General features: G+C 44.8%; 1 protein-coding gene across 5 annotated transcripts in view; it reads right to left on the minus strand.

Annotated features, from left to right (window-relative positions):
• The window catches only part of NOXRED1 (NADP dependent oxidoreductase domain containing 1), a 75674-nt gene that overhangs the window by 48705 nt on the left and 13831 nt on the right, over window positions 1-13138 (minus strand). For 2 of the 5 annotated variants that reach the window (XM_029597654.1, XM_029597658.1), the window contains exon 2: window positions 5641-5776. The exons of 1 other annotated variant lie outside the window; for it this stretch is intronic. In XM_029597654.1, the coding sequence (XP_029453514.1) occupies window positions 5641-5729 (89 nt within the window). In that variant the 5' untranslated portion in view covers window positions 5730-5776. Of the gene's footprint in view, window positions 1-5640; window positions 5777-11401; window positions 11571-13138 lie in introns of all 5 variants that reach the window. 2 more of the 5 variants (XM_029597657.1, XM_029597655.1) reach the window with 2 other exon arrangements.

Consider the following 13138-nt stretch of genomic DNA (forward strand, 5'->3'; position numbering starts at 1 on the left):
CCGCGGGTCTGCCGCGGATGGCATGCATAATAAAGGCTGCCCGCAGTCCAGTCAGCACCGCCCGCACAAACTCAGTTTCTTCCTGAGCCCAAACATCCAAGAGGTAATGCTTGAAAAAAGATGTGTAAGGATGACTACATCATTGCTCAGCAAATCTTGGCAGGAGACAACAACCGAATCTCCCCCCATGATATCGCCTGAGCCCTTGTCTAATCTGCTTCAACAAAGGAATGCTGGCATCCACATAGGCATCCATAAAATCTTCCTTAATCCATTGGGCTATAGGTGCCCAACTGCCCATGTCGCTGGTGCACCTTGTTTACCTCCACCATGGAGCACAAAGATTTAGTAATCTCCAAGTACCACAGCAAATGATGCCTGACATCCAAGGTAAGCAAAAGACAATAACTCACTCTCATTTCTGTCCCTGTTCAATGTGGGCAGGGAAATGGATTCATTCAAATGAAACTCCAAAACCACTTTTGGCAAAAAAGATGGCACAGTCCGAAGCTGTGCCGCTCCCAGAGTCACACGCAAAAAAGGCTCACGGCAAGAAAGAGCCTGGAGCTCAGAAACCCAACATGCCAAACAGATTGCCACTAGAGAAACCATCTTCAAAGTAAGCAGTCGCAAGGCAAGGCCACGTACTGGCCGAAAAGTCAGACCTGCCAAGAAATTCAGGATCAAATTAAGATCCCACAGAGGCACCAGCAGTCGCAAGAGAGGACAAAGATGTTTAACTCCCTACAAGAACTGGGTCACATTGGGATGAGAAGACAAGGGCTCACCATTTATTCACCCCCTATTACAAGCGAGGGCTGCCACTTGAACCTTCAAGGTGTTAAAGGCTAAACTTTTATGCAATCCTCCCTGTAAAAATTCCAAAATCAATGGAATATCCACTTTAAGAGGCTGGGATCCTCACTCCGTACACAAGGCCTAAAAAATTCTCCAGAGATGAGGAAAATGTCCTGGCCCGAAGTAAAACGGAAATCACAGCAGATGAATAACCACACTTCAACAACCTAGCCCTGCCACAACAGATTCTTCCGAGGAGGCAGCCTGAGAGAACTGCCCACTAGCAATCTCTGCACATTGGCATACCACAGCCTCTGGGGCCAATCCGAAGCCACCAAAAGTATGGGGCCAGCCTGGCTTGCAATCTTCTGAATGAGTCTGTCTATTAGAGGTCATGGTGGGAAGGCATACTGCAGGCTGCCACACAGCCACACCTGAATGAGATGTGAGGTATTCCCCTGATTGTACTGCTATTAATATGGAACGTACAGTCTCCATTCTGAAATAAGTGACCCACAATTAACGACTGACTCTTTTGAGATCCAGGATGGGTTAAAAAGGACCCCTTTTTCTTTGGTATGATAAAAAAGATGGAATAGTGGCCAGTATTTTGTTGCGATTTGGGGACAAGAATCACAGCCTTCAGGTCCAAAAGGCTTCTGAATGTAAGAACATAAGAAACATAGAAACATACATAGAAACATAGAAATGACGGCAGAAAAAGACCAAACGGCCCATCCAGTCTGCCCAGCAAGCTTCGCACTTTTTTTTTCTTCTCATAATTATCTGTTTCTCTTGGCTCTTAGTAACCTTTTGGTTCTATTTCCCTTCCACCCCAACCATTAATGTACAGAGCAGTGTTGGAACTGCATCTAAGTGAAATATCTAGCTTAATTAGTTAGGGGTAGTAACCGCCGCAATAAGCAAGTTACACCCATGCTTATTTGTTTACCCAGACTATGTAATTCAGTCCTTGTTGGTTGTTGACTGTATATAGATCCACTTTTCTTCATTCCCCCTGTCGTTGAAGCAGAGAGCTATGCTGGATATGTCTTTCTCCCCTGCCGTTGAAGCAGAGAGCTATGCTGGATATGCGTGAAGTATTGGTCTTTCTCCCCTGCCGTTGAAGCAGAGAGCTATGCTGGGTATGCGTGAAGTATCGGTCTTTCTCCCCTGCCGTTGAGGCAGAGAGCTATGCTGGATATGCGTGAAGTATCGGTCTTTCTCCCCTGCCGTTGAAGCAAAGAGCTATGCTGGATATGCGTGAAGTATCGGTCTTTCTCCCCTGCCGTTGAAGTAGAGAGCTATGCTGGATATGCATTGAAAGTGAAGTATCAGGCTTATTTGGTTTGGGGTAGTAACCGTCGTAACAAGCAAGCTACTCCCCGTTTTTTTGTGAATGCAAATCCTTTTTTCCACAATTCCTCTAGCCGTTGAAGCTTAGAGCAATGTTGGAGTCACATTAACCGTGTGTATATTTATTGAATAAGGGTATTATCTCCAGGTAGTAGCCGTAATTCCCGCGAGTCACCCACTCTTCATTCACGTCCTCTAGACTTTATGGATCCACAGTGTTTATCCCACGCCCCTTTGAAGTCCTTCACAGTTCTGGTCTTCACCACTTCCTCCGGAAGGGCATTCCAGGCATCCACCACCCTCTCCGTGAAGAAATACTTCCTGACATTGGTTCTGAGAACATAAGAAATTGCCATCATGGGTCAGACCAAGTGTCCATCAAGCCCAGCATCCTGTTTCCAACAGAGGCCAAACAAGGCCACAAGAACCTGGCAATTACCCAACACCAAGAAGATCCCATGCTACTGATGCAATTAATAGCAGTGGCTATTCCCTAAGTAAACTTGATTAATAGCTGTTAATGGACTTCTCCTCCAAGAACTTATCCAAACCTTTTTTTAACCCAGCTACACTAACTGCACTAACCACATCCTCTGGCAACAAATTCCAGAGCTTTATTGTGCGTTGAGTGAAAAAGAATTTTCTCCGATTAGTCTTAAATGTGCTACTTACTAACTTCATGTAGTTTCCACTGCTACCCTCTTCTGAGGTGAGTTGCATGGAGAGATCACAAAAGCATTGGGAGGAATGAAAAGAAATTCTAGTGCATAGCCATCCCAAATCACTTCCAGGACCCACTGGCCCGAAGTGATCTGGACCCACCTCTGGCAATAGCGAGACAGACGTCCGCCTATTTCCTGCACCAGCAGGTGAATCCACAAACCTTAACTGGGAACATCAAGAGGCTCCACTCCTACAGCCCACATCCTTCCGAGTCCTTCTGGGGTGAAAGGACTAATACCTGCCGTAGGGTAGGTGTCTCTGAGAGGAAGCTTCCTATAAGGATGAAATCGCCTGAAGTCTCAAGAGTGCCACTTACCCGAAAAGGCCAAGAAGCCTGCTTCTTATCTCTGGCAAACGAGGGACCTGGGCTTCTCGCCATCTGTTTATCATCTTCTCCAACTCACTGCCAAACAAAAAGAATCCTTGAAAGCAATTTGGTGAGATTGGATTTAGAAATAGTTCTGCCAACCAACTGAGCAGCCACAGCTGCTGTCTAGCCGCTATGACAGAGGCAACACCTTTGGCGGCAGTGTGAACAAGATCACAGCCTGCATCAGCTAAAAAGGCCATCTCCAGTTCTATCACCGCTCTGCCATCCAAGACTCCTAGACTCCTGAGAGAGATGCAGAGTAGCTAGAACCTCCAGGGAACAAGAAGCGGCAATTTGCAGACTCATCGCCATGGCCTCAAAAGCTTGCTTAAGGATAGCTTCAATCCCTCTATCCTGAGTATCCTTTAGAGTTGCCCCTCCTTCAACCAGTATGGTGGTTTGCTTAGTGACTGAACACACCAAAGCATCCACCTTTGAGAAACGCAACTGCTCTCTTGTCTGCAGAGCCAAGGGATATAAACCCTCCAAGGCACATCCTCCTTTAAAACTTGCCTCTGGCGCACTCCATTCAAGGTCAATCAACTCTTGAATTGCATCCAGGAGGGGAAAGAAACATGAAGCCCCGAGTAGAGCGATCAATATGGGACCTTCTTCTGCACACCCAAAGAATCACTCCCAGCCATCCCATGGATCTTCAGAGTCTGAGAAATCAGACCTGGCAACTCATCTCTGTGAAAGAAATGGAGAAGAAATCTATGTGGCTCTAAATCCGGGGGAATTTCCCTTCCTCAAGAGGGGAGCAACCCGAATCATCATCAGTGTTATCTTGATCCACTCCCCCCCAAACACTGTCAGGCATTCTTGCACCACGGCATTTGCACATGGTGGCGGACTACAGGAGGGCTCCGAGCATGCAACCCTGATTTAGAAGGCAATGCCGTCTCTGTAGGACACCCCTGCAGATAGGTCTGTAGCCCCTGGAAAATTCCATCCAGGAAAAAGAGGATGGATCTATACCAGGCCCCATAGGTCCAAACCTGACATCCTGTGAGTGAAACTCTACTGAGGATGTCTCTGCCAGTGGATCAACCAAGAGGTGACACAACTCTTGTTGTGTCACCTCCAACCCTATTTCCCTCAGACTGAGGGAATGGACCAGCAAAGGCAAAATCAATAGGGGGCTTCCAGGCAGCACTGACAAAAGCTCAAAGAAAGTTCCAGCTGTATTGCCCTTATATGGCATGCAGCCCAAATAACTAAGTGCTTAGACTTCTTTGATGCTGGGCGCCATGTAGCTGCCTGGTCGATGCATGCCGCAGTAAGATATGTGCTCAAGACACCTCAGCAGACAGTTATGCGGCCAGGTATGCAGATGAGGTACGCACATAGTTACACGGACAATACATGCTCAGCTATGCGCAAGCAATACGCGCTCACTCTTCAAGCATGCATACTGACAGGCCACATAAGTACATGCATAACAACCTCCGAGCCTTTCTTGGCTTGCAACCGCTGAAGTCCATATCAGAAAACAGCTACCAGACTGAAGGATCTCAAGTGAGGAAGGGACGTAAAGGTTTCACCTTGTCTTTTTTCTTTTCTTTTTACAGGTAATCCCCAATAGGGAAATGCATGTCAACCATCTGCTGGAGACGTAGAATACTGGCGGGCTGATGTTGGCTCAGGGCTCTATATCCGTGACGTCAGCTTTTACTCCGTTTCCATCTGCTGGCAGAGGTGGAGAATGGCTTGCCTAAAGGCAGAGGAACAGTTTCTTGCTATATATTTTTGGCATTTGCCTACATTCTTGATTATCTATGTACTAACAAAGTAGCGACCTTTGGCCTCTTCCTGTTGCCAAGTTCTGGGACAGTTGCTACAGATGACTTACTTTATTGGGCAGAAGGATTGGCAGATACCCTACTCATGGAAGACACTGAAGTTGCCGCAAGCTTAGGAACCCCTCCCACCACCCCACACTTATGGTTCTCTGCTATTGACGCCACACAGTCTTAAGAAATGTGATTACTATTAGTTCTATGCAGCCTGTCAAACAAGACCCAGCCAACACCCCTGCTAGACTAACCTAATTACTGCCCTTCTTACTTATGAACTATAGCCTGCCAGTATCAACCAAGCTAGCTCTGGGCCTATAGTGTCACTTCTACTGTCATGCTTCTACTGTCTCTTTACTTTCTTGTATAACTGCTTGTCCCATAACTACTTCAAGTTTGTTACTATTCACTTCAAGATGATCCCTACATTCACCATCTTTTCTATGAAAAAATAATTTCCAAACACTGCTACTGAGCCTATCCCCTCAGACCCTCATATCATGACCCCTTGTTCTAGAATTTTCTTTCCCTTGAAAAAGGTTTGCTTCTTGTACATTATTAATATCTTTCAGGCGTCTGAATATTTCTATCATATACCTTCTTGTCTCTCCTCTCAGGTTGTCAGATTCCCAGCCTGGGTTATCTGAAGTCTCAGGGCTCAGGATTGCAGGCCTTTGCCAGGGCATAGAATCAAGTATTGACTCCAAGATTCAGGGCTTGCTCAGGTACCAGTCTGGAAGTATCAACAAGTTTTGTAGGGTCAATCAATTTGAGCTCAAATGCAGAGTACTCCGTTTCATGAAAAGGCAGAGTTGAACTCCCATAACATGACTAGATAGACTTTACGTTGATCAGAACAACTTTACTTTTGCCAGCAACCCCTTTTCAAGGCCTGAGGCCAATAAAGTTCCTCACTGGTCCTGAAATCAGACTCTCTTTACTTGTAAAAATCTGAATTTGTTAATGCCCTCTGCTGGCTTAGAAGGCAGAGCACTGGTTTCTTACCTCAGTAGGCCCCCAGGTGAAGACTTACCATAAAAGGACCTGACAAGGGTATATACATTTTGGTCTTATCTCATAGGGCTTTTAGTGCAGACTCTGCACCAGTTTGGTAGCCCTTTCCTAGACCACTTACATTCTGTCTTTATCTGTCATATAACACCTTAGCATTATCTCTGTGGACACTTGGAGGGTCCTGCCAAGCACTGTACAAGCCTAGCCTGCACCTGCATAAGTGCCTCTATACTAGAAAACCCTGCCCCACCAAATGGATCCATGCTTGCCTCTGAGCAAGCTATTACCTGGTGGTTTCTAGGGACACAGAAACCCCACAGGGTAGGGATGTGTATGAGAACACAGAGCTCCCAAATATGCATCTATAGATCAAATACAAAAAGTGCTGGGATCTCCAATCAGTCATAGGGACTGAACTAACTAAAATGTTTATTAACAAATAGAAAAAATATGTGATATGCAAAACAGCCAACAGATAAAATACTAACGACTCATATAGTTAACACTACTTAGCCAAGTTCCACTATACTTGGCCAACACCTTGGTGGGGAGGAAGGGGGTTTTCAGAAGAGACTGTCCTCAAGGATGTACAGAGCTAGTACAGGACCTTGGTACAGATCTGGTTCCTCTGTACTCCCAGCAAAACCTGCAGAGTTCTAGTGATTTCTCAGCTAGTTCCCACTAGATGTAACATGTATAACCAATGATAGCCCAGGGCACTGGTTTACATAAGAACATAAGACAAGCCATACTGGGTCAGACCAAGGGTCCATCAAGCCCAGCATCCTGTTTCCAACAGTGGCCAATCCAGGCCACAAGAACCTGGCAAGTACCCAAACATTAAATACATCTCAAGCTATTATTCCTTATTGATTAATAGCAGTTTATGGATTTTTCTTCTAGGAACTTATCCAAACCTTTTTTAAACCCAGTTGCACTAACTGCTGTAACCACATCCTTTGGCAATGAATTCCATAGCTTAATTATGCATTGAGTAAAAAAATAATTTTTTGTACATGAGCAAACAACATAATACAATATAATTTAATACTTATTTAGGGTAAAGCAGAATATCTTAACTATTTACCAACTTTACTAGGTAGTAGACTCGTTTACTTCCCCAGGGGTGCGGCGCGCTTCTAAGAACCTCTCTAAATGTTCAGGTTCAAAATACACATATCTTACACCTTCAGCACGCATTATCCACTTACATGGAAATCTCACTATAATTTGTATCCCAAATGTTCTAGCTTGATTGGCCAACAACAAAAACCTTTTTCTTCTCAACTGAGTTTCTTTAGACAGATCTGGCTAGTTTCATACCCTCTGACCCAAGTATAAAGAGGCTCATTTAGCCAAGAACATTTTTAAATTTTATCTCTGTCAATTGAATAATTAAATTTGACCAGCAGAGTACTTCTTTTTTCCACTTGGGAACTGAAGGATGATTCTATTAGTTCTGTCACATTCAAAGTGTTACGCATGGGCTCCGGTCAGGAGTCGTGAACACCACCCAGAAGGGTGGCTCCAGGTGGAGAGAGACAGGAAAGGCTAGAAACAGTGTCTGGGTCCAGGCTGGGTCAGGGCAGGCGGCAAGTAACAGTGTCTGGGTCCAGGCTGGGTCAGGGCAGGCGGCAAGTAGCAGTGTCTGGGTCCAGGCTGGGTCAGGGCAGGCGGCAAGTAGCAGTGTCTGGGTCCAGGCTGGGTCAGGGCAGGCGGCAAGTAGCAGTGTCTGGGTTCAGGCTGGGTCAGGGCAAGGCAGGTCAGAAGGCCCGTAGGCCACACACACACACAGAAGGGCCCGTAGGCCACACACCGTAAGCAGGACAAGGCAGGTCAGAAGGCCCGTAGGCCACCCACACACAGAAGGCCCGTAGGCCACACTCAGTAAGCAGGGCAAGGCAGGTCAGAAGGCCCGTAGGCCACACACACACAGAAGGCCCGTAGGCCCCACTCAGTAAGCAGGGCAAGGCAGGTCAGAAGGCCCGTAGACCACACACACACAGAAGGCCCGTAGGCCATACACACACAGAAGGCCCGTAGGCCCCACTCAGTAAGCAGGGCAAGGCAGGTCAGAAGGCCCGTAGACCACACACACACAGAAGGCCCGTAGGCCACACACAGTAAGCAGGGCAAGGCAGGTCAGCAGGCCCGTAGGCCACACACCGTAAGCAGGGCAAGGCAGGTCAGAAGGCCCGTAGGCCACACACACACAGAAGGCCCGTAGGCCACACACAGTAAGCAGGGCAAGGCAGGTCAGAAGGCCCGTAGGCCGCGCAAGGCAAGGCAAAGCAAGGAATGAATAAGGCCCGAAGGCCGCACAAGGCAAGGCAAGGCAAGGCAAGGAATAAGGCCCGAAGGCTGCGCAAGGCAAGGCAAGGCAAGGCAAGGCAAGGAATGAGGCCCGAAGGCCGCGCAAGGCAAGGCAAGGCAAGGAATAAGGCCCGAAGGCCACGCAAGGCAAGGCAAGGCAAGGCAAGGAATGAGGCCCGAAGGCCGCGCAAGGCAAGGCAAAGGGACCAAACGCACAGCAAGCAGGGAAGGAAGGCTAGAGCAGGGAGCCCAGGCGAGCTCGATGCCGAAGCCCCGAGGGAACTGTCAGGCAGTGTTATAAGGGACAGCCCAGAACATAGAGTGGACAGGGGAGATGAACTGGGCCTGTCAGGAGAGCCAGCACTAGAGGGACCCCTGGTGGTGAGGCGGTTGCACTGCAGCCATAGCCGTAACACAAAGATGTTTCTAACTCTCCTTGTTCTACTACAACCTCATTTTTCCAATTAATAAAATACACATTTGATATTAAGGGAAACTCATCCAGAGGCAACAATAATACCTCTGAAAAGCAATTTTTCAGTTGTTCTTTCGGTGATATTAATTTACACTTTGGAAAATTAATTATTCTCAAATTATTGTACCTAATAGAATTTTCTATATTTTCAACTTTTTTTTATAAAGCTGATTCTCCCTGAATAACAGATGACTGAACTAATTTGTTTAATTTCCTCTTCTACTTTAGTTATTGTCGCTACCTGGCCAGTAACAATTGGATTCAAATTAAATAAAACAGTTTGCATATCTTTAATACTACCATTTAAATTAAGAATAATCTTTTACAATGCAATAATAGCTTGCCAAATCATATCCATCGTTACATTTTTTGGACTTCCTGATAATGAAAATGGTACTGAACTTATAATTTGGGGTACTGAGGGTTCTTGTCTAGCGCTGCTCCCTAGGGGAGAATCAGAGTCTCTCCTTCTAGCAGAGATTCCTACTCCGATAGGATCCACCCTCGATGGGGGGAGCACATAATCTCCCACCTCCTTAGGCTTTGCTAAACTTAAACCTAGAACTTCCTCAATCGGGCTTATTTCACATGACGCATTCCGTCTAGGAGAAAAGTCTAGTTCTTGGTTGTTTGCATTGCTACAAGGGGGATAGGTGTAGTTGGAGCCCTGGGACTAAGACTAACTTCTCCCTGGAGGGGGATAGTTTGCTCCCCCTGCCTTTCTCCAACGGGATACTCCAGAGTTTTAACTTCTGCTTGTGGATAAAATCCTGTGATGGTTGTTTGAACAAAGAAAGGATGTACAGGGGTCGAGGCTTCCTGTCTAACCTTACCTTTTCGTTTAGTATGTGGCAGCCATCTTACATGCAAAATTGTACCTAACAACCAGGAAGGAAATCACTTACCCTATCTAACAACACAAAATGTACTTAGAAGGAGGTTTGAGCTGAGGAAGTCCAAATCGAAGAGCACCTTGAAGAGATAGGCAGCCTACCAGCCTTCGCCGGCCTAAGCTGGACCAAGCCGCGCACCCCTTACGGAGCGCGCGGCTTAGGCAGCGAGCCGACGGCGGCGGTGCGCCGTCTGCCATCCGATATTAAGGGAAACTCATCCAGAGGCAACAATAATACCTCTGAAAAGTAATTTTTCAGTTGTTCTTTCGGTGATATTAATTTACACTTTATTGTGGTTTTGTAACAAAGGAAGGATAATTTAATTTTTTTTTCTCTTTGGAAATTCTTTTTGTTTGATTGAAATATTAATGCATGTCCTTCCTTGATTATGCTTTAATGGAAATTGAAACATGTAAAGATTGAAATTTAGAAAAATGAAATTAAAATTTTTTTTCTTGAATTTGTTTTAAATGAGATTCTTGATAATTTCATAGCGTGCCCCCTAGTCCTTTTATAGTGTAACAGAGTAAATAACTGATTTACTTTAACTTGTTCAAGTACTTTTATGATTTTAGAAACCTCTACAAGTCCCACTCAGCCATCTCTTCTCCAAGCTGAACAGCCCTAACCTCTTTAGCCTTTCCTCATAGGGGAGCTGTTCCATGCCCTTTATCAGTTTGGTCGCCCTTCTCTGCACTTTCTCCAGTGCAATTATATATTTTTTGAGATGCGGTGACCAGAATTGCACACAGTATTCAAGGTGCGGTCTCACCATGGAGTGATACAGAGGCATTATGATATCCATCGTTTTATTTGCCATTCTCTTATTAATAATTCCTAACAATGTTTGCTTTTTTGATCATCATAGCACACTGAGCTGATGATTTCAATGTATATTCTACTATGACACCTAGATCTCTTTCCTGGGTAGTAATTCTTATAATAGAACCTAACATTGTGTAAATGCAGCAAGGGTTATTTTTCTCTATATGCATCACCTTGCACTTGTCCACATTACATTTCATATGCCATTTGGAAGTCCAATCTTCCAGTCTCACAAGGTCCTCCTGAAATTTATCACAATCCACTTGAGATTTAACTACTCTGCATAATTTTGTGTCATCCACAATTTGATTTCTTCACTTGTCATACTCCTTTCCAGATCATTTATAAATAGATTGAAAAGCACCAGTCCAATCCCTGAGGCACACCACTGTTTACCTTTTTCCTCTGTTTCCTGTCTTTTAACCAACTTGCAATCCACAAAAGGACATCGCCTCCTATCTCATGACTTTTTAGTTTCCTTAGAAGCCTCTCATGAGGGACTTTGTCAAAAATTCAAATACACCACATCTACCGGTTCACCTTTATCCACGTGTTTATTAACCCCTTCAAAAAAAATGTAGGAGATATGTGAGGCAAGACTTCCCTTGGGTAAATCCATGCTGGCTGTGTCCCATTAGGTTATGTGATTTTATTCTTTATAACAGTTTCCACAATTTTTCCTGGCATTGAAGTCAGGCTCTCCGGTCTATAGTTTCCCTGATCTCCTGGATTTTAAATATTGGGGTTTCATTGGCCACCTTACAGTCTTCAGGTACAATGGATGATTTTAATGACAGGTTACAAATGAATTGATCAAATGCAATACAAAATAACACACCATTACATCTTCTCGTGGAGACTGAGGGAGTATGCATTCCAAGCCTCACTTTAGAGTATAGGGCAGGTTAATCTTTTACTCCTAACTGCCAGAAACAGCAAAGCACAGATGGAGTTAGGCTGTCATCTGCCTGCCAGTTCAAGGTCTGCAAGGGAAAGAAGGTCTAACTCTGTAAAATAAGAAATCTCAGATAAGGATTCCTATTTTACCACAATATCCTTTCAGAGGTATAGCTTCTAGAACTGGACACTAGAACTTCAGGTGAGATCTCACTCGTGACCCAAACGGAGGCATTATTACCTCCTTTCTTCTACTAGTTATGCTCTCCCTTTGTACCCTAGCATCCCTATAGGTCTGTCGCTTTGTCGCATTATTTCTCCATGATTCCTGGCTGTTGAGAGTGCTGGTTTTCAGGGATTAGAATTGCTATCTCACTTAGGTTACCCTCACCAGGCTGAGTCTGATCTGGTTTTGCCCCATTACATTCATGGCCTGGATCTCTCTAGGAAATGGGTTCTGTTTTATATAACGTCACATGAAAAAAACTATGACCCTCCTCAAATTGAGAGAGTCCATATAGAAATTAACTTTAAATAATATCAGACATCTTTGTGATGTCCCAGAAAAAATAGCAAAAGGTAAGACACTTCACGGAAGCAAGGACGACAAGATAAAGAAAAGGGAAGGAGAACTGTAACTCTGAGATGCTCCTACTTACCCAAGTCTAATGGAGGACAGGAACATTTCACTTCTGTATAGGCCCAACAGGCCTGCCCACTGCCCAATGCCCATGAGATTGATATTCAGCACCACTTAAACAGATAAGATTGGATTTATCTGGCTAAGTGGTACTGTTTCAATATTCATCTGTATTCAGTCACCACTTAACTAATTATCTGGCTAAGTGGGGGGTGGGATGGAGGTGTTTCAGGTTAAGAACATAAGAACATGCCATACTGGGTCAGACCAAGGGTCCATCAAGCCCAGCATCCTGTTTCCAACAGTGGCCAAACCTGGCAAGTACCCAAATAATAAGTCTATTCCATGTTACTGTTGCTAGTAATAGCAGTGGCTATTTTCTAAGTCAACTTAATTAATAGCAGGTAATGGACTTCTCCTCCAAGAACTTATCCAATCCTTTTTTAAACACAGCTATACTAACTGCACTAACCACATCCTCTGGCAACAAATTCCAGAGTTTAATTGTGCGTTGAGTAAAAAAGAACTTTCTCCGATTAGTTTAAATGTGCCACACGCTAACTTCATGGAGTGCCCCCTAGTCTTTCTATTATCCAAAAGAGTAAATAACCGATTCACATCTACCCGTTCTAGACCTCTCATGATTTTAAACACCTCTATCATATCCCCCCTCAGCTGTCTCTTCTCCAAGCTGAACAGCCCTAACCTCTTCAGCCTTTCCTCATAGAGGAGCTGTTCCATCCCCTTTATCATTTTGGTTGCCCTTCTCTGTACCTTCTCCATCGCAATTATATCTTTTTTGAGATGCGGCGACCAGAATTGTACACAGTATTCAAGGTGCGGTCTCACCATGGAGCGATACAGAGGCATTATGAAGTAACTTATCCGGCTAACTTAGCAGGATAAGTGCTGATATTTGGGCAACTTAGAGTTAAATGGACAAACTTATCCGGATGTTAGATAACCAGGTATATATCTGGTGAAACTGAGGGAGACGAAGAAAGCAATCAAGAAAGTAAAAAGTCAGACAGAAGAAAG

Source organism: Rhinatrema bivittatum, chromosome 4 (genome assembly GCF_901001135.1).
Source record: "Rhinatrema bivittatum chromosome 4, aRhiBiv1.1, whole genome shotgun sequence".
In the NCBI taxonomy this organism is placed as follows: domain Eukaryota; kingdom Metazoa; phylum Chordata; class Amphibia; order Gymnophiona; family Rhinatrematidae; genus Rhinatrema; species Rhinatrema bivittatum.